The 21,697-nt window shown below is 46.4% G+C and overlaps 1 protein-coding gene across 1 annotated transcript in view; it reads left to right on the forward strand.

Moving 5' to 3' along the window:
* The window catches only part of LOC110535435 (collagen alpha-1(VI) chain), a 43,473-nt gene extending 39,853 nt beyond the window's left edge, over positions 1-3,620 (forward strand). The window contains exons 29-34 of the mRNA XM_090222433.1: positions 1,256-1,389; positions 1,475-1,581; positions 1,684-1,870; positions 2,064-2,235; positions 2,393-2,422; positions 2,591-3,620. Of these exons, the coding sequence (XP_090078559.1) occupies positions 1,256-1,389; positions 1,475-1,581; positions 1,684-1,870; positions 2,064-2,235; positions 2,393-2,422; positions 2,591-3,198 (1,238 nt within the window). The 3' untranslated portion in view covers positions 3,199-3,620. The remainder of the gene's footprint in view (positions 1-1,255; positions 1,390-1,474; positions 1,582-1,683; positions 1,871-2,063; positions 2,236-2,392; positions 2,423-2,590) is intronic.
* Positions 3,621-21,697: the final 18,077 nt, after the last annotated feature.

Consider the following 21,697-nt stretch of genomic DNA (forward strand, 5'->3'; position numbering starts at 1 on the left):
TTCCGAGCCGTTCACCAAATGCAATTCTTGAGGTGGAGTAACTCTGCAAGATCACGGTCATGTGGCCATTGATCATACACTTTCCACCTCCAGGCAGAAAATAATTGCTCAGTGTTTCCTCCCTCCTGTTCCCTTTCTGCTTCTGGCACCAGTTGTTTGTGGAGGTCATCTAAAAACAGAAGAAGGAGCTCAGTGTTGTAGGGACCAATATGGCATTTCTGCAGGACCGAACCAGAGAGATTGCAGGACACATTGTGATATTTGCTCCTCTCTGACCCGGGACATCAACGGTGGCCCTTTTCCCGATGACCTTTCTTCCCCACAAACGTGTTTTTCCCAGGTTAAACCCTGCCTCGTCTACATAAATGACGTTAATTTCTGGCATACTGTGTGCAAGCATTTATAAATAAGACAAGAAAGATCCCTCATTATGGTATTGGGTAAGCTTGTATGTAAAGAAAGTGTAAGCATTTTAGAAACGTGTTAATTGACTGAATATTCTGTGAAAACAACATGAATTGTGTTATTGGTATGGTCCACAACAGACAGATGTTGTGCTAATCGTGTTTAGAGTTTTGAAAATGTGACTACAGATTGGACAAAAGGATGTTAGCGATTGTAAAAAAAAAAAAAACTGTAAATGATGGGGCTGTGATTAAGATATGAATCAGGGTGGATCTTGATGTAATGTCTTTGTTTTTCTCTTGTAGCATGCTGTGGTAAGTTCCTGGACCCATACAAAGTTTTAGCGCTTAACAGTTACACATGGCATTATTTTACATCCTTGCATGACCTTCAGTTTCAATTTTCAAGATTCAATTTCACTCTGTATGCCAGTGAGAGACTCTGAGAGGCACCAAATTACATCCACAGCATGTATTGTAAATAGTCACATAGATATAGAGATGTACGATCTTAACTTGAGACAGTTTGCTACAGCAAGGAAATAATCCTGCAGCAACAGGGAATGTGAATTATTATGTGGATTATAGTTAACTGGGATTTTTTTGTAGGAGTTGATACATTTTTCATTAGGGCAAATCAAGTCTGACATTCTAAAGTGTAAATTACAAACTTTAGAAGCTTTTTTAAACCTCGAACACACTACAAGTTTGCATTTCCTGCTGCGCAGGACATTTTTCAGCAACAAAAGAGTGATCAAATGAAGATCCTTCATCTGTACTATTCATATGGTGTATGATGCTCAGAATATATCATGATATTATTATAATGACAATGTAACTGGCATTCACAGTGTGTGAGTGTGGTCCGGTGAAGCTACTCTTTGTACTGGACAGTTCAGAGAGTGTTGGGCTGCAGAACTTCACCCTGGAAAAAGAGTTTATAATTCGAATCATCAACAAGATTACCAAGTTCAGCAAAGACAAGGTGGGTGAACATTTGTCCTGACTTCCCTGGGTGAGAGAGGGGCCTTAACTAAATGTTGTTTCTCTGTGTGTGTTTCTGTTTGCAGAAGGAGCTAGGATCACGAGTGGGTGTAGTTCAGTACAGCCATGACGGCACCCAGGAGCTGGTATCTATGGAGGACCCCAAGATCACCACAGTAGCACAGCTCAAAAGGTCCGACCAGATAAGAGTCAAAAGTCCAAAGTACAGCAGTTACCTGATATCAGTTGACTGACTGACTGACTAACTGTTGTGTTTGATGTCCCATACTTGCAGCTCGGTGAGAAACATGCGCTGGATTGCCGGTGGTACGTACACGGGAGAGGCGCTGGATTTCGCCCGGCAGGCATTCGGCAGCTCCCAGCTGGACCGAAAGGTGGCCATAGTCTTGACAGACGGACGGTCGGACACCCGCCGGGACGCCAAACCGCTGTCCTCCCTCTGCTCTGTGCCCAATATAAGGGTGAGGGATGTCAATGGGACTGGGCAATGGGATGGGGGAGAGTGGGCTGAAGGACATGTATAGGTTGGGGGTGAAGAGATGATGTCAGGACCAAGGATTCATTTCATTAGACATAAAGAGAACCATCTCTCTCTCCTCCAAGTCTGCCATTTTGTGGCAAAGCCTCAGTATGTCCTCCATCTTGGCTCCTCAGGTGGTGGGCATTGGCATAGGTGACATCTTCAGACGGGCGTCCTACGCTGCCATGCTGGAGGAGATCACCTGTCTGGGCACAGCCTCACCTGGACTCTACCTGAAGATTACAGACCACGTGCAACTGCTGGAGGACTCCTTGTTCAACAATGTTACTGGCTATATCTGCCAAGGTAGACTGTGTACAGGCTAGCTCTAATTTACAATATCTGGAGCTAGCTACATCTGCTAAGGTAGTCTATGTACAGGCTAGCCCTAATTTACAATATCAGGAGCTAGCTACATGCTATGTTCCTATGCTCTCAACTAAGGTCTGGGTTGTGTTTACAGATAAGAAATGTCCTGATTACACCTGTCCAGGTAAGACTGCTCCTCTCCCTTGTTTTTATGGTCACAGTTTCCTATACATTACAATACGTTATTTTTTTTAGCATTGAGCCTAGTACTGCAATTTAAAGATTTAGTGGAATGTATGTAAATGTATCTGAACCCCAACTGCTGTTCTAAAATAGTCTACTCTTCCTCCAGCCAACTTCCAGGAAGCTACAGACATAGTCTTCATGTTGGACGGCTCCTCCAGTGTGGGCCAGGCCAACTTCTACAGAGCCAGAGAGTTTGTTGAGAACATGGCCGCCAGGCTGCTGTCACAGGACCGGGGAGGGCTGCTCCGCCTGTCCGTCATGCAGTACAGCGATGGGCAGCAGCAGAGAGTGGAGGTGCCCTTCACTGCTAGTGTTGAGGATGTGCTAACGGGGCTAGCAGCTACGCTCTACATGGACGGGGCCACCGACTTACCGGCTGCCCTGGCCTTCCTGACCTCCACCCTCCAGAGGGAGGGCCGCTCTGCTGTCCCCAGGAAAGTGGTGGTATTCACAGACGGCAGGTCTGTGGCCTCTGCCCGGGCTGCTATCCCCAGAGCCGCCGCCGCCGCTCTGGCAGAGAACACACAGCTGCTGGCCGTCACTGTGGGCGAGGGCTTTGACGAGGCGGGCGTGTGCCAGCTGGTGACGGGACAGGCGAACGGGTTTGATTACCGCGTCGTGGATAGTCGTGTCCACCGAGTGGCGCTGTACAGTGACCTGGCCAGACGGGTGGTCATGCAGAGCCTGGCTAGAAAGCTCTCTAAAGCTCTCTGAAGCTCTCCAAAGCTCTCAGAAGTTCTCTAAAGCTCTCTAAAGCTTTCTGAAGCTCTGTAAAGCCCTCTGAAGCCCTGTAAAGCTCTCTAAGGCTCTCCGAAGCTCTCTGAAGCTCTGTAAAGCTCTCTGGAGCCCTCTAACGCTCCTAAAGACCTCCCTACTACTGAACTGTCTATGAATTGTCCTGTTGTGCCATGTATTAAGAAATTAGATAGATATGGTGCACATTTTATACTTTTGTGTTTTCCTTATGCCTTTGAGGGCCTCCTGCTTTTCATGTGAAATAAAATGAATATGTTTGTCATAAGAAGCACTTGGGTAGATTAATAAACGTTACGCTGTAAGTTTGGTGATAAGATGAACAGTTTTCTTTTGCTCAAATTTTCTGGAGGTCTTGACAAATAAAATATTGGACAAACTAACTAGCTAATTCTGAATACAATACAATCTATTATTTTCAAATATATGCAGGGCCATTTAGTTAAAGAATTACCCAGACATGCCAATAAAATGCACTAGAGGGCAGTGTTGGAGTGTTGAGAAAAGAGGGCTGAGTAGAGGAGCTCTAACACACACTTGGAAAATACTGCTATTCTGTTCTACATAGTGATTAGAGATAGTTTGCCATGTTCGTTATAAGGATCGGACCGAGGCGCAGCGTGAATAGAGTTCCACATATTTGTAATCACCTGAAACTCACCGAAACAAAACAACAAATAACCAAACGAACCGCTACTAGTGAACACAGGCACCTAATTGTAGACAAGATCCCACAAACACCAAAGGGAAATGGCTACCTAAATATGATCCTCAATCAGAGACAATGATAAACAGCTGCCGCTGACTGGGAACCATATCAGGCCACCATAGACATACAAATCACCTAGACCTACAAAAACCCTAGACATACAAAAACTAGGGTACCCTCCCTAGTCACACCCTGACCTAACCAAAATATAAAGAAAACAGAGATATCTCAGGTCAGGGCACGACATAGTTGTTGTAGAAGGACCTTTTACAGATCGGTCCAAAAAGACACTAGGCTTTCCCTTGTACTCCAGTACTTATCTGAGGGTGTTGGGCTACTGGCCTCTGGATTTGCCCAACTTCAGCACCATGGACAGAGTTAGAAATTCAGCTGTTTGAAATCCCAGATGCCAATCAGTGTACTCATTAATTCCCTTATGAAATAGCATGTATTTAGTATATCTGGCTCCAACTATACTCTGAGAATAATAAGAAGCAGGGATCATGAAAACGTTTTATTTAATATAGCTATGTTTTGTTACTGTGAAAATGAATCTGTAATGAAAAAAGGGATAATGATCTCAGTGACTGTAATGATCAGTGGGTTCCTCTATCTCAGAAAGCCACTTCTGAATCTCACTGCTCTTCTTCTCTGTCTCCTCACTGCTCTTGTTCCTCAGCTCCTCACTGCTCTTCTTCTCTGTCTCCTCACTGCTCTTGTTCCTCAGCTCCTCACTGCTCTTCTTCTCTGTCTCCTCACTGCTCTTGTTCCTCAGCTCCTCACTGCTCTTCTTCTCTGTCTCCTCACTGCTCTTGTTCCTCAGCTCCTCACTGCTCTTCTTCTCTGTCTCCTCACTGCTCTTGTTCCTCAGCTCCTCACTGCTCTTCTTCTCTGTCTCCTCACTGCTCTTGTTCCTCAGCTCCTCTGCCACCCTATTTCCTGCTGAGAAGCGATTGACTCTCTTGGCTGTGGTCTCCAGAGAGATCACCTGTATCCTCTTCATGTCGTTCCTGCAGTGCAGCTCCTTCAGCTTCCTGTAGTAGACCCTGCAGCTGAAGCCCTCCATAAAGCCCAGGGTGATGTGTGTCTGCAGAGAGGACAGGCTGGGGTAGTACCACAAGCAGCTGGCACACTTATACAGCAGTTCCCCATTGAACTTCTCCAGGGCAGAGGAGGCTCTGAGGAAGCAGAAGTCCAGGCGGTCTGTGTACGACGGCTCCTTGGGCTCCACTGACCTACTGCCTCCCTTCCTCGCCGTGTGTCTGTAGGAGATGTCTGCTGGCTTCAGGGGAGGGCAGAGAGTGTGAGGTGTTTTGGAGCCAAGTATACTAGGGGGTTCTGCTTCTCTTAATGCCTGAGCATGAAAAGGACTCCACTGGGTACCTGGTGTTAGAGAAAGAATAGGGTCCTGCTGTCACGCTATGGCAATCCTGAATATCCATAAATATGTCATGATAGTGCTACGTTTGCCAAAAATACTTCAGAGCGCTTACCCGTTCTCTTCCTTAGCCTTTCAGTGACAAAAGGTTCTCTTAAGAAAACTTGTGAGGACTTCATTTTTTACAATAGATGGATCATGGAGCCATGGTATAGAACCTAGCTAAGCAAATGGGTCAAGTGGTTTTACATATGTTCTAGAATGGATTGGAATTCCAAATTCCAAAAGCAATGATGTCATAATGATCTCTTTGTGTATGAAGATGAAGTTCAATTCATTCATGGTTCTGGAGATTAGTAATAATAATATAAAATGTTTTTAACTGTTATAGTGCTAATCATTACATAAATACATCTCAAAGCAATGCAAAGCAACAACAACAAAAAACAAACAATTTAAAAACAATCAACATCATTAATCATCAAGAGACTGAATAATTATTAAAATAGTTTAGTTTAATTTATTAGGATCCCCATTAGCTAGCTACTGCACATGTAGCAGCTATTTTTCCTGGTGTCTGTCACACCCTGACCATAGTTTGCTTTGTATGTTTCTATGTTTTGTTTGCTCAGGGTGTGATCTGAGTGGGCATTCTATGTTGGATGTCTAGTTTGTCTGTTTCTGTGTTTGGGCCTGTTCTCAATCAGAGGCAGGTGTTAGTCATTGTCTCTGATTGGGAACCATATTTAGGTAGCCTGTTTTGTGTTGGGTTTGGTGGGTGGTTGTTTCCTGTCTTTGTGTTTGTTGCACCAGATAGGGCTGTTTCCTGTCTTTGTGTTTGTTGCACCAGATAGGGCTGTTTCGGTTTTGCCACGTTTATTGTTTTGTATTATGTTCATGTTGAGTTTGGTCCGCCTCTCCTTCCCAGGAGGAAAGCCGTTACAGAACCACCCACCACAACAGGACCAAGCGTCGTGGCAACGGGCAGCAGCAACAGCGGCCGAAGAATCAAGACTCTTGGTCATGGGAGGAAATCCTCGACGGGAGAGGACCCTGGGCAAAGCCAGGGGAGTGTAGCCGCCCCAACGTGCAGCAGGAGAAGCGGCAGCAGGAGCAGCGCAAGGAGGAATGGACATGGGAGGACGAATTGGACGGTAAACGACCCTGGGCACAGCCAGGAGAATATCGCCGCCCCAAAGAAGAGCTGGAGGCAGCGAAGGCGGAGAGGCGCTGGTATGAGGAGGCAGCACGGCGGCGTGGATGGAAGCCCGAGAGTCAGACCCAAAAATGTCTTGGGTGGGGGCACACAGGGAGTATGGCGAAGCCAGGTAGGAGACCTGCGCCAACGTCCTGTGCTTACCGGGGGGCGAGAGAGACCGGGCAGGCACCGTGTTATGCTGTGCAGCGCACGGTGTCCCCAGTGCGGGTGCATAGCCCGGTGCGGTACATACCAGCTCCTCGTATCGGCCTGGCTAGAGTGGGCATCGAGCCAAGTGCCATGAAGCCGGCTCTACGCATCTGGTCTCCAGTGCGTCTCCTTGGGCCGGCGTACATGGCACCAGCCTTGCGCATGGTGTCCCCGGTTCGCCTGCACAGCCCAGTGCGGGCTATTCCACCTTGCCGCACTGGCAGGGCGACCAGGAGCATTCAACCAGGTAAGGTTGGGCAGATTTGGTGCTCAAGAGCTCCAGTGCGCCTGCACGGTCCCGTCTATCCAGTACCACCTCCACGCACCAGCCCTCCGGTGGCAGCTCCCCGCACTCGCCCTGAGGTGCGTGTCCTCGGCACAGTACCACCAGTGCCGGCACCACGCCCCAGGCCTACAGTGCGCCTCGCCTGTCCAGCGCTGCCAGAGCCTTCCTCCTCTCCAGCGCTGCTAGAGTCTCCTGTCTGTCCAGAGCTGCTAGAGTCTCCCGTCTGTCCAGAGCCGCTAGAGTCTCCCGTATGTCCAGAGCCGCTAGAGTCTCCCGTCTGTCCAGAGCCGCTAGAGTCTCCCGTCTGTCCAGAGCTGCTAGAGTCTCCCGTCTGTCCAGAGCCGCTAGAGTCTCCCGTCTGTCCAGAGCCGCTAGAGTCTCCTGTCTGTCCAGAGCCGCTAGAGTCTCCCGTCTGTCATGAGCCGCCAGAGTCTCCTGTCTGTCATGAGCCGCTAGAGTCTCCCGTCTGTCATGAGCCGCCAGTCTCCCGTCTGTCATGAGCCACCAGAGTCTCCCGTCTGTCATGAGCCGCCAGAGTCTCCCGTCTGTCATGAGCCGCCAGAGTCTCCCGTCTGTCATGAGCCGCCAGAGTCTCCCGTCTGTCATGAGCCGCCAGAGTCTCCCGTCTGTCATGAGCCGCCAGAGTCTCCCGTCTGTCATGAGCCGCCAGAGTCTCCCGTCAGCCAGGATCTTCCAGAGTCTCCCGTCAGCCAGGATCCGCCAGAGCCGCCAGTCAGCCAGGATCCGCCAGAGCCGCCAGTCAGCCAGGATCCGCCAGTCAGCCAGGATCCGCCAGAGCCGCCAGTCAGCCAGGATCCGCCAGTCAGCCAGGATCCGCCAGTCAGCCAGGATCCGCCAGAGCCGCCAGTCAGCCAGGATCCGCCAGAGCCGCCAGTCAGCCAGGATCCGCCAGAGCCGTCAGTCAGCCAGGATCTGCCAGAGTCGTCAGCCAGTACGGAGCTACCCCTCAGCACTGAGCTGCCCCTCAGTCCCGAGCTGCCCCTCTGTCCCGAGCTGCCCATCTGTCCCGATGCTGCCCCTCAGTCCAGTGGAGTCATTTAGAAGGGTCGCCGTGGTTAGGAGGCCACGGAGACGGACAATGAGGCGGACTAAGACTATGGTGAAGTGGGGGCCACGTCCAGCACCAGAGCCGCCACTGCGGACAGATGCCCACCCAGACCCTCCCCAATAGGTTCAGGTTTTGCTGCCGAAGTCCGCACCTTGGGGGGGGGGGGGGGGGGGGGGGGGTACTGTCACACCCTGACCATAGTTTGCTTTGCATGTTTCTATGTTTTGTTTGCTCAGGGTGTGATCTGAGTGGGCATTCTATGTTGGATGTCTAGTTTGTCTGTTTCTGTGTTTGGGCCTGATATGGTTCTCAATCAGAGGCAGGTGTTAGTCATTGTCTCTGATTGGGAACCATATTTAGGTAGCCTGTTTTGTGTTGGGTTTGGTGGGTGGTTGTTTCCTGTCTTTGTGTTTGTTGCACCAGATAGGGCTGTTTCGGTTTTTCCACGTTTATTTTTTGTATTATGTTCATGTTGAGTTTTCTTATTAAAAAACATGAACTATAACCACGCTGCATTTTGATCCGCCTCTCCTTCCCAGGAGGAAAGCCGTTACAGTGTCCCCATAAATACAAATACATTACAAAGTACACAACAGAAATAGACAAGAACAACATAATATATTACATTAAATTCAAAATATTTGTTTACAAATAACATAAGAGTTTTATATAGGAAAGACACCAAGAGACAACAAAAATCTACACACACTATATCCATATTCATTCTTATACAGTATAGTTAAATTACAATATCTCTTTAGAAAGAGGAGAGGCACTTTGATGCAAGATGTTTTCTGTATCTGTTTTTTAAAGTTGAACTTGCTTTTTGCCTGAGTAACCTCTGGTGGCAGAGCATTCCACCATGACATGGCTCTATACAAGCCTTTTGCTACACCCGCAATAACATCTGCTAAGTATGTGTAAGTGACCATACAATTTGATTTGATACATTACATCTGTTTTTCGTTTGGATACTGTGAAGATACACCATAAAGGCATGTATGGTGGGGTTTGTAAGTCTGTTTGAAGTATATGAAAAAATATTAATCAAGGGCTTAGCCATTTTCAACACATAAATGTTTTGTTAGAAGACTAGAAGAGAAGTAGTCCATTTCTCCTCAACGCTTAAAGACTATCATGAAAGATAGTCTGCAGAGTGGGATTCTATAATGGTATCCATCTGCAGAGTGGAATTCTATAATGGTTTCCATCTGCAGAGTGGTATTCTATAATGGTATCCATCTGCAAAGTGGTATTGTATAATGGTATCCATCCAATCATAGTGATATTCTATCATGATACCCATCTGCATAGTGGTATTCTATCATAGGATCCATCTGCAGAGTGGTATTCTGTGAGGTATCCATCTGCAAAGTGGTATTGTATAATGGTATCCATCCAATCATAGTGATATTCTATCATGATACCCATCTGCATAGTGGTATTCTATCATAGGATCCATCTGCAGAGTGGTATTCTGTCATGCTATCCATCTGCAGAGTGGTATTCTGTCATGCTATCCATCTGCATAGTGATATTCTATCATGATTCCCATCTGCAGAGTGGTATTCTATCATGATACCCATCTGCATAGTGGTATTCTATCATGATACCCATCTGCATAGTGGTATTCTATCATGATACCCATCTGCATAGTGATATTCTATCATGAGACCCATCTGCATAGTGGTATTCTATCATGATACCCATCTGCATAGTGGTATTCTATCATGATACCCATCTGCATAGTGGTATTCTTGGATCACAAACCTATAAATAGGCAGCCAAGACACATCAGTCAAGATTTTGTATTTGACCTTTATTTAACTAGGCAAGTCAGTTAAGAACAAATTCTTATTTTCAATGATGTCCTAGGAACAGTGGGTTAACTGCCTGTTCAGGGGCAGAACGACAAATTTGTACCTTGTCAGCTCAGGGGTTTGAACTTGCAACCTTCCGGTTACTAGTCCGACGCTCTAACCACTAGGCTACCCTGCCGCCCCAAGATGACATTTTAGGACAGAAAATCAACCCTGTAATATCCTTTTCTGACATGAAATTGTAGTGTTGTGTAATCACACAAAAGGATATATTCCGTTATCTAACCCAGAAACACAGAACAGAACATCAAATCAATTGTTGTTGATGTAACACTGACAGCTTGATTTACTTTCCAAGATTATTCAGGTTAAAATAGGACAGCCTGTTCACAACCCTATTGGTTTGGTGTGGGGGTTGTTTCAGACCCTAATCCACAGTCTAGAGTATAGATTATGGCTGTAGGCAGGAATCATGTACTGGTGACATCCTTAAGAAGCAGTGGGCTGAGATGTCATTTATTTAATCGCCCCCTGGCTCCACCCATATGTAGGATGACAGAGCGTTTTGTGTTAGAGGGACTGTCACACATTGGGACTCTTGTGAAGAAGAACAGAAACAGCACAGCATGGCAGCCTTTGTCTCGGTGAGTTCCTCTCTTCCAGGCATTTACACAACTTTGTTGACTCTCAATGCTTTGATACAACATTGTTTGTGAGTTGATCATTTGGGAGTGTGGTAGCAGATTGTTGAATTGTGCTAGGTAAAGAATGTATACTTTGTTTTATCGTTTCCATGGTAAATTTAAGGAATGTCTGATAGAAGAGGGGAATCATTTAGGGCTAGTCTTATAATTTAGCGATGTTTTTCTCTTTCCAGAGACAACATATTACTGTAGGCTACTGTAACAGTTTCTGAATGTATCATGCTTATCCTTGCTTAATTTATGTGTGACACAAATACTATGCATAGAACCAAAACATATAGTTATTATAAAAACATAAGTTATTGCCGCTACTATTTTTTATAAACTAAGCAGAGAAAGAGTGAAACACTGTTCTCCATAGAAATGTCATAAGAAAATTTGTGGGCAACATAATGTGATGATAGCCTTTAATCCAGTGTGCACCATACAATAGATTCAATGTACTTACTATGTTGTCCCACCTAGCTATCTTAAGATGAATGTACTATCTGTAAGTCACTCTGGATGACAGAGTCTGCTAAATTATTAACTTGTAAAATAAATAAATAGTTCTGGTTTAGAAGTGGGGCTATGATGCGCCTGATGCTCTCCAGACTCTAGAGAGCTGTCCTGATATCCTATTGGTGGAGGGAAGTAATTGACAGTGGGCTAGGGCCAACATGTGTGTTATCACATCAGAATTTAGCCTTGTGTTCTTTATGGAGAGAGGCCTCTAGGGTCTTGGTTTTAACCAGGTCTACATGACTTTCAGTATTACAGGGAGTAGCGTGGCCTGGTTTTAATGATTTGTTTATCATCCTTACTCACTTACTTTCCTCAACTTCCTTCTTTGAATGTCTTTGGGAATTGTCTCAGCATGTCTGTAACGTGGAATAGCTAACCCCTATGGCAGTGTCTTTTACATTGACCTCTGCCCTTATTTTACCTCTCTCTCAGTTGGCCACGTGTCACCACTGCAGCATATCTTCCAGACATGGCCTTGTCTACAGGGAGTCCATGGCAGCTCTATCCAGGAACGTCATGGCTCCCAGTTACACCAGGAGGCATAGTTCACAGGCTAGAACCCTGCCACTGCGAGCTAGGGGAAGACTCATCACCCAAAGGCCTGTCGGAGAGGCCAAGAATCGGCCTAGAGCTCCAAGGTAAATATCTTACTCTATTACCTAGTAATATACAGATGTTTGGAGTTAATGGCGCATATTTTGAATTGTTGAATGTAATAGAACTCATTTACAGTGTATCTTTAATATCACCATTTTTTTGGCCGCCATTAAAATGGCATCAAACCTTTAAAGTCTCTCTTCACAGGCCCAATTCTCCAGAGTTCATTGCCATATCTTCCTCCAAGCTGGCCGGTGTGAAACATTTTGTATTTGTCCACCTAAGGAAGCTCTTTTCATTGGGTGACACCCAGAGGCGCAGAAAGAGTGGCCTGAAACTTTTCTCCTGAAGTATTGCAAATATAATTTGATGGTAAACATCAATGGGCGCTCCAGTAATTCAGTAGGAAGAATCAGTGATAGAGGAGTCAGCAGGAAGATGCTCACTTGTCAAGGCTAAGACATGCAAGTACTCAGACCTCCCTCACCTGAGAGATTGAAGAATGGTGAATGCAGGCCTATACCTTTTGGCAAGAGTCTCTATGGCAACCAGTAGCCATGTGGGTGAGATGGTTCTGGGTGGAATACAAGGCTTTTGAGCTTTCTACATATTTACATATTTATTGTTCTGTTCTGAGGTATGATGTGTGTTATTTTACCTTTATTTAACTAGGCAAGTCAGTTAAGAACACATTCTTATCTTCAATGACGGCCTGGGTTAACTGCCTGTTCAGGGGCAGAACGACAGATTTGTACCTTGTCAGCTCGGGGGTTTGAACTTGCAACCTTCCGGTTACTAGTCCAACACGCTAACCACTAGGCTACCCTGCCGTGCAAAATCAGACATACTATTTAATTTAGTCACATGGTACAACACTTGTATCAGTATCAACTTTTAATGTGATTAGGTTTTTGAAATATAATTGAAAGTCTGTAGAGTCATATGATATTGTTGCCTCCAGCTCAGGCCAAGAAGGAGCCATTGCATATCCTGTTTAACAGTAAGTTGTATTGGATCAAGTGTGAGCTTAATGACTGTATTATTATTGTTGTCAAATGTTTAATGCAATGTTATAAACATGTACAGCAGTATAATATATTTGCTTGTTTAGAAATAATACACAGAAACTAATCTAATAAAGGCTTAAATGCTATTTGGATAAAAATATGTTTTTAACTGTTTCACGTTTTGTTTCAAATTATTACTGACAGGAGGGGGAGCCATAGGATAGACGCTAAAACATTGATTTGGCTCAACCAAAATCATAAAATCAAATCAAATAAAATGATATTTGTCACACACACTGAATACAACAGTGAAATGCTTACTTATAAGCCCTTAACCAAAAATGCAGTTCTAACAAAAATAAGTCTTAAGTAAGTATTTACTAAATAGTAAAACAAAATTAAATAGAAATATATCAAATAATTAAAGAGCAACAATAAAAAAACAGTAACGATGCTATATACAGGGGGTACTGTTACAGAGTCAATGTGGAGGCTATATACAGGGGGTACCGGTACAGAGTCAATGTGGAGGCTATATACAGGGGGTACCGGTACAGAGTCAATGTGTCAATGTGGAGGCTATATACAGGGGGTACTGGTACAGAGTCAATGTGCGGGGCCACAGGTTAGTCGAGGTAATTGAGGTAATATGTACATGTAGGTAGAGGTAAAGTGATAATAAATAGAGGGTAGCAGCAGTGTAAAAATAGGGGGGTCAATGCAAATAGGCGGGTCAATGCAAATAGTCCAGGTAGCCATTTGATTAGCTGTTCAGGAGTCTTATGGCTTGGGGGTAGAAGCTGGTTTAAATCTTTAAAAAGATTTGGGGGTAGAAGCTGGTTTAAATCTTTAAAAAGATTCCTCAATCTATCCACAATGCCCTATAATAACAAAGTGAAAACAGGTTTTTAGAAATGTTTGCAAATGTATTAAAAATATGAAGGATACCTTATTTACATATGTATTTAGACCCTTTGCTATGTGACTCAAAATTGAGCTCGGGTGGATCCTGTAGGTATTGATCATCCTTGAGATGTTTCTACAACTTCATTGGAGCCCACCTGTGGTAAATTCAATTGGTTGGACATGATTTGGAACGGCGCACACACACGTCTATATAAGGTCCCACAGATGACAGCGCATGTCAGAGCATAAACTAAGCAATGAGGTTGACGGAATTGTCCGTAGACCTCCGAGTCAGGATTGTATCGAGGCATAGATCTGAGGAAGGGTACCAAAACATTTCTGCAGCATTGAAGGTCCCCAAGAACACAGTGGCCTCCATCATTCTTAAATGGAAGAAGTTTGGAACCACCAAGACTCTTCCTAGAGCTGGCCGTTCAGCCAAACTGAGCAATCTGGGGAGAAGGGCCTTGGTCGGGGAGGTGACCACAAACCCGATGGTCACTCTGAAGGAGCTCTAGAGTTCCTCTGTGGGGATCAGAGAACCTTCCAGAAGGACAACCATCTCTGCAGCACTCCACCAATCAGGACTTTATGGTAGAGTGGCCAGACGGAAGCCACTCTTCAGTAAAAGGCACATAAAAGCCTGCCTAGAATTTGCCAAAAGTCACTTAAAGGACTCTGACCATGCGAAACAAGATTCTCTGGTCTGATGAAATCAAGATGTGACGCTTGGCATTCAGGCCAAAGAGTTCAATCTGGGGGAAACCAGGCACCCTTCATCACCTGCGGTGAAGTGTAGTGGCAGCATCATGCTGTGGGGCTGTTTTTCAAATCAAACAGACACCTACTAGTCAGGCTTATTGAGGTAGTATGTACATGTAGGTATTGTTAAAGTTACTATGCAAATATGATGAACAGAGTAGCAGAAGCGTAAAAAGAGGGGTTGGCGGGTGGTGGGACACAATGCAGATAGCCCGGTTAGCCAATGTGCGGGAGCACTGGTTGGTTGGGCCGATTAGGTAGTATGTACATGAATGTATAGTTAAAGTGACTGCATATAAGATAAACAGAGAGTAGCAGCAGCGTAAAAGAGGGGCTGGGGGGGCACACAATGCAAATAGTCCGGGTAACGGCAGGGACTTCAGCGGCAGGGACTGGGAAACTAGTTAGGATCGAGGGAAACAGAGAGCTCCTTGATGATGACCTCGGACTGTGGTGAAGGTTCACCTTCCAACAGGACAATGACCCCAAGCACACAGCCAAGACGACACAGGAGTGGCTTCGGGACAAGTCTCTGAATGTCCTTGAGTGGCCCAGCCAGAGCCCGGACTTGAACCCGATCGAACATCTCTGGACAGACCTGAAAATAGCTGTGCAGCGACACTCCCCATCCAACCTGATAGAGCTTGAGAGGATCTGTAGAGAACAATGGGAGAAACTACCCAAATACAGGTGTGCCAAGCTTGTAGCGTCATACCCAAGAAGACTAAGCTGTAATCACTGCCAAAGGTGCTTCAACAAAGTACCGAGTAAAAGGTCTGAATACTTACGTTTTTGTTCAGTTTTAAAAAATATATATACATTTGCAAAAAATTCTAAACCTGTTTTTTACTTTGTCATTATGGGGTATTGTGTGTAGATGGATGGAACAAAAATAAATGTAATCCATTTTAGAATTAGGCTGTAACATAACAAAATTGGGAAAAGGGAAGGGGTCTGAACGTTAGCCTCTGCGGTATTTAGTCATCTAGCTAACGTTACTTCTGCTCGACGTCTGGGTAGGCCGTCATTGTAAATAAGAATTTGTTCTTAACGGACTTGCCTAGTTAAATAAAATAAATGCCTTGCACACTCTTGCCTACATCTGCCAGATCTAAGGTGTCATCATTAGTTACAAACAAGAGTTTCTATTGGACAAATTCAGTAATGTTCATTCCCGTTCAGTTTGCTTCTGTTTTAAGAAATTATTCTCAACAGAATCGACATGAGCACCTTCAAACAGTTCACTTTCATAGCAGCTACATAGAAACAGCATTATCACTTTTCTCGTTGTATAATTCCTTCTCGCATCTACACGTTCTCCTCCTCTCACCTTTTTCCTTCGCTTGTGGACTGGTCACACAACAGCTGTCTGTGACCAGACGAAAACCTTTCCAAGCCAAACCTTCATACCATAACCGACAACCGCTACACACAGCCTACATCGTTATCACCATATTAGCTAACGTCATAGTCAACATGACTACTAGAACTAACGTGTTAGTAAACCCACTACAATCATGCAGTGCAATTCAGCAGTTAAACTGGCAGGCCCCAGTGGCATTAAATTAATAAAACCAAAAGCTGACCTTGGAAGAGTTCCATTGTTGGATAGCCAGCTAGCTAACATAGCTCCCGTCTTTGTTTGTTTGAGCCGGCTGTTTGAGTAGGCTAAACTAGCTAGCTGCATTCGCTAGCTAACAAAATGAAAATACAACAAAATACAGCTAGCTTACACTCTCTCTTGCTTCTCCTTCATTTTTGAAGACATTCATTTGTTCAAATCTGTCAAACTACTGTCTTAATCTCTACTTGAGTTAACTGCTCACCTCCATTTTATGCACTGCTATGCTAGCTAGCTGTAGGCTATGCTTTCAGTTCTAAATTCTTTCTCTGTGTCAGGACCCGGTTACGAACCCGGGTCTCCGGAGTGAGAAACAGTCACTTAACCTACTGAGCCACGAATAGTTGGCAGAACCCAGAAGATGAGGCAGACACAGCAGTACTTGAGACGGTGTATTTAATGAAGTAAAAAGAGAAGTCCTTCAGGAAAACATCTAACTCCACAACCTCAAAAGGAATTCCACAAGAACAAAGGTAATCCTCCAAGACAAAAAGGTAAATCCACAAGGTGGTAGGAATAGCATAAAAAGCCTCAAAAGATAATCAAAAATAAATAAACAAGAACAAAAACAGAATTCCACAAGAGAGTCCACCGGGATCAACAAGAGTTCACAGAATACTAGGGCTGGGTGCTAACATACAAACACAGAGCAAAGAACTGAGGAAAACTAAGGGTTTAAATACAATCAGGGGAAACGAGGCACAGGTGCAAATAATAATGGGGATCAAGGGAAAACAAAAGGTCAAAAAGCACAATGGGGGCATCTAGTGACCAAAAACCGGAACAACCCTGGCCAAATCCTGACAGAATCCCCCCCCCCCCTAGGAACGGCTCCTGACGTTCCTACCAGCTCTCTCGGGGTGGAGGGCCCTGAACCGACGAATGAGGTCAGGGTCCAGTATGTCTTTGGCAGGAACCCAGGAGCGCTCCTCGGGACCGTAGCCTTCCCAGTCCACCAGATACTGCCAGGACCGCTGCACCCAGCGGGAATCCAGTATCCGATGGACGGCCTCCAATGACACGAGGCGGAGGGGGAGGTCTGTCTGCCGGGACAAGGGGAGAAAAAACAACAGGTTTTAATAAGGAAATGTGAAACGTGGGATTAATCTTAAGGGATCTGGGTAAGTGTAGGCGATAAGAAACTGGGTTAACTCTCCTGGCAACCTTAAAGGGACCGATGTATTTTTGGGACAGCTTGCGAGACTCCACCCGTAGTGGTAAGTCTCTTGTGGAGAGCCAGACTCTCTGGCCGGGGCGCAGGGTAGGCCCGGGACGGCGACGTCTGTTGGCTTGTTGTTGGTACCTCTGTGAGGAACGCATAAGATTAAGACGGGTCTTCCTCCACATAAGCCGACAGCGTCTGACGAACTTCAAGGCTGAAGGCACTCTGACTTCTGCCTCCTGGTCCGGGAACAATGGAGGGGCATAGCCAAACTGACACTCGTGAGGGGACATACCAGTGGAGGAGGAGCGCAAGGTGTTGTGCGCGTATTCGGCCCAAACAATGAAGGACGACCATGTGGACGGGTTGTTACGAGTCATACATCGGAGGGTGGTTTCCAGCTCTTGATTCATCCTCTCTGTTTGACCGTTGGACTCCGGATGGTACCCTGAAGATAGACTGGCAGAAGCCCCCATGAGTTGGCAGGAGGCCTTCCAAAACCTTGAGGCGAACTGGGGACCTCTGTCAGAAACCATATCTTGAGGAATGCCGAAGACTCGGAACACATGATTAATTACCAACTCAGCAGTTTCCTTGGCAGAAGGTAACTTAGTCAGAGGGACGAACCTTAGAAAACCTGTCGATTATGACTAGGATAGTAGTATTGCCATGGGATGGAGGAAGGCCAGTAATAAAGTCCAACGAGATATGGGACCAGGGTCTGTGGGGAACAGGTAAAGGGTAATGGATTCCTTGAGGGCGGAGGTGAGAAGATTTGCCATTCCTTCAATGCCATCTTAACCGCTAGGAGTTCACGATCCCCCACATCGTAGTTCCTCTCAGCCGGGGTAAGCCGGTGTGAGAAGAAAGCGCACGGATGAAGCTTCTTGTCTTCACCCCTCTGAGACAGGACAGCTCCAACACCAACCTCTGAGGCGTCTACCTCCACCACAAACGGTTCATCCGTAGTCGGTAGTATCAGGATGGGAGCAGAGAGGACGCGCTGCTTGAGTCCTTGGAAGGCCGTCTCAGCTTCTCTTCCCCACAAAAACCTTGCATTGCCACCCTTGGTTAAAGCTGAGAGAGGGGCTGCCACCAAGCTGAAGTTCTTGATGAACTTGCGGTAAAAGTTTGTGAAGCCCAGGAAACGCTGAACTTCCTTAACAGATTTGGGGGTGGGCCAATCCGCTACCGCCCCTACCTTCCTGGGGTCCATTTGGACTCAACCGGGTTCCACTACAAATCCCAGGAATTGTACTCGGGATGAATGGAATTCACATTTTTCCGGCTTAACGTACAGATGGCTGTCTAGGAGGCATTTGAGTACTTGTCTGACATGCTTTGTGTGTTCTTGAAGAGAGCTCGAAAAGATGAGGATGTCATCCAAGTAAACGAACACAAATATGTTAAGCATATCCCTAAGCACATCGTTTATGAGCGCTTGGAACACCGCTGGGGCGTTGGTCAGGCCGAAGGGCATCACCAAGTATTCATAGTGACCAGTAGGCGTGTTGAAAGCGGTCTTCCACTCGTCACCAGGTCTGATCCGCACAAGATGGTATGCGTTCCGCAGGTCAAGCTTAGTGAAAACAACTGCTTCCTGGAGCAGCTCGAAGGCTGTGGCCATAAGGGGTAGCGGGTAACGGTTACGGACGGTTATGGCATTGAGTCCCCGGTAGTCGATGCAAGGACGTAAGCCACCGTCTTTCTTGGCCACAAAGAAAAACCCTGCTCCCGCCGGGGAGGTGGATGGACGCATGAGGCCTGCTTCCAGAGCGTCCTTGATGTAGGTATCCATAGCAGCTCGTTCGGGTGGAGATAGGGAAAAGATCCGACCCCTGGGGGGGCAAGTGCCCGGAAACAGTTCGATGGGGCAATCATAAGGTCTATGGGGTGGTAGCATGGTGGCCCTCTGTTTGCTAAATACCAGTTTGAGGTCATGGTAACACTCGGGAACTCGGGTCAGGTCGATGGATTCTAAAGACTCGGGAGTAGAACTCGGAGAATTCGAGAAAATACAAGTAGCTTGGCACGTAGGACCCCACTGCTTGATAGTGCCCACAGACCAGTCGATGTGAGGGTTATGGCTGTGAAGCCAGGGGTATCCAAGGACGAGAGGGAACTCGGAACAGGAGATCAAATGAAAGTTCATCAATTCCTGGTGTTGTGAAACTGAAAGTCGCAAGGAGGTAGTGACATGAGTGACAAGTCCAGATCCCAAAGGGCTTCCATCCAATTTATTTTTTTTATTTATTATTTTTTTTATTTTACCTTTATTTAACCAGGCAAGTCAGTTAAGAACAAATTCTTATTTTCAATGACGGCCTGGGAACAGTGGGTTAACTGCCTGTTCAGGGGCAGAACGACAGATTTGTACCTTGTCAGCTCGTAGTAACCCTCATGGGCTTGTAGTAACCCTCATGGGGTCACTTAGAGGTTCAGAGGGAACGCCATTCTCCTTCGCCCAGACACCATCCATGAAGTTACCTGCGGCTCCAGAGTCTACCAAGGCTTGAAGGTGAAGCTTGTGGTTGTCCCAGGAAAGGGTGACTGGAATGAGCAGACGGGAGTTGGACGGATGGGAGGAGGTTATGTTTCCCGTTACAGTTCCCCCCGGTCTGTACGGGACAGAGCGTTTCCCTGGAGCCCGGGACACGTGGAACGGAAATGGCCCGGTTTGCCACAATATAGACAGCGTCGCTCCCTCATCCGGCGGTCTCTCTCAGCCTGGGAGATACGTCCAATCTGCATGGGTTCCGGTGGAGCCAGCGAGGATAAAGGTGGGGACTCGGAGCTGGGACTGATAGGGGCTAGAGGTCTACGGTTGAGTTCTCTCTCTCTCAGACGCTGGTCAATGCGTGAGGCCAACTTGATCAGGGACTCGAGATTGTCCGGTGGTTCCCGAGTGGCCAGTTCATCTTGGATAGTGTCGGAAAGGCCTTTCAGAAAGCACACCGTGAGCGCCTCGTTGTTCCAGCCACTCGCTGCTGCTACCGTGCGGAACTGGATGGCATAGTCCGTCACGCTGCGCCGACCTTGGTGGAGAGTCAGGAGCTGTTTGGCTGAGTCAGGACCACTGCTTGGGCCTTGAAACACTCGTTTGAATTCCTCAGCAAAGGCAGAGTAGCTGGCACAGCAGGAATTATGGGCATCCCACACAGCAATAGCCCAGGCCAGGGCCTTTTCCGACAGCAGGGTGATGATATATGCGATCTTAGACCGGTCGGTGGGGAACGACGAGGGTTGCAGCTCAAAGGAGAGAGAACATTGGGTGAGAAACCCTTTACAAGCACTTGGATCACCTGAGAACCGTTGGGGAGGTGGAAGACGAGGTTCAGCCAGGGGATTAACTGCCATGGGTACGTGAATCTGAGATACTGGGACGGGAACTGTTGCCGGGGTAAGTCGATCAGATATCTGCTTTATGGAAGTCAGCATCTCCGACAGAAGATGAGAATGTCTAGCCATTAAGGCCTCTTGCTGAACCAGGGCGGCTTCGTGGCGTTGGACAGTCTCCTGGTGGTGGGACAGCATGGCAACAAGGTCCTGGGAACTGGCTGCCTCTGGGTTCATTTTTGGCTCTGTGCTTCTGTCAGGACCCGGTTACGAACCCGGGTCTCCGGAGTGAGAAACAGTCACTTAACCTACTGAGCCACAAATAGTCGGCAGAACCCAGAAGATGAGGCAGACACAGCAGTACTTGAGACGGTGTATTTAATGAAGTAAAAAGAGAAGTCCTTCAGGAAAACATCTAACTCCACAACCTCAAAAGGAATTCCACAAGAACAAAGGTAATCCTCCAAGACAAAAAGGTAAATCCACAAGGTGGTAGGAATAGCATAAAAAGCCTCAAAAGATACTCAAAAATAAATAAACAAGAACAAAAACCGAATTCCACAAGAGAATCCACCGGGATCAACAAGAGTTCACAGAATACTAGGGCTGGGTGCTAACATACAAACACAGAGCAAAGAACTGAGGAAAACTAAGGGTTTAAATACAATCAGGGGAAACGAGGCACAGGTGCAAATAATAATGGGGATCAAGGGAAAACAAAAGGTCAAAAAGCACAATGGGGGCATCTAGTGACCAAAAACCGGAACAACCCTGACCAAATCCTGACACTCTGATCCTTTGATTGGGTGAACAACTTGTCAGTTCATGCTGCTAGCTCTCTGATTTGTTGGAGGACGTCTTCCGGAAGTTGTCATAATTACTGTGCAAGAACCATGAGCCTCCTAGGTGTTGTATTGAAGCTAGGTGTCCTCTGGCTACACCATGGTACTACCCCAGAGTGCTGTTCAGGCTACTGTAGCCCTTCATTCACGTCATTTTTTTCATAGAAAAAAGTGCATTAAATAAGGAATTGCATTCCTTTTAAGCACACTTCAGGTCGGAATCGGGCCCTAACGGAATGACTGCAATTGAATTGGCTACAATGGAAATTCATAGTAGTCACAAACCAACTGTGGGTCACCTGCCAACTGTCCTCCCTTCCACTGGCATGCTATTATGTTAAGCTCATAA

Source organism: Oncorhynchus mykiss, chromosome 3 (genome assembly GCF_057628025.1).
Source record: "Oncorhynchus mykiss isolate SJ-2025 chromosome 3, ASM5762802v1, whole genome shotgun sequence".
Taxonomy (NCBI): domain Eukaryota; kingdom Metazoa; phylum Chordata; class Actinopteri; order Salmoniformes; family Salmonidae; genus Oncorhynchus; species Oncorhynchus mykiss.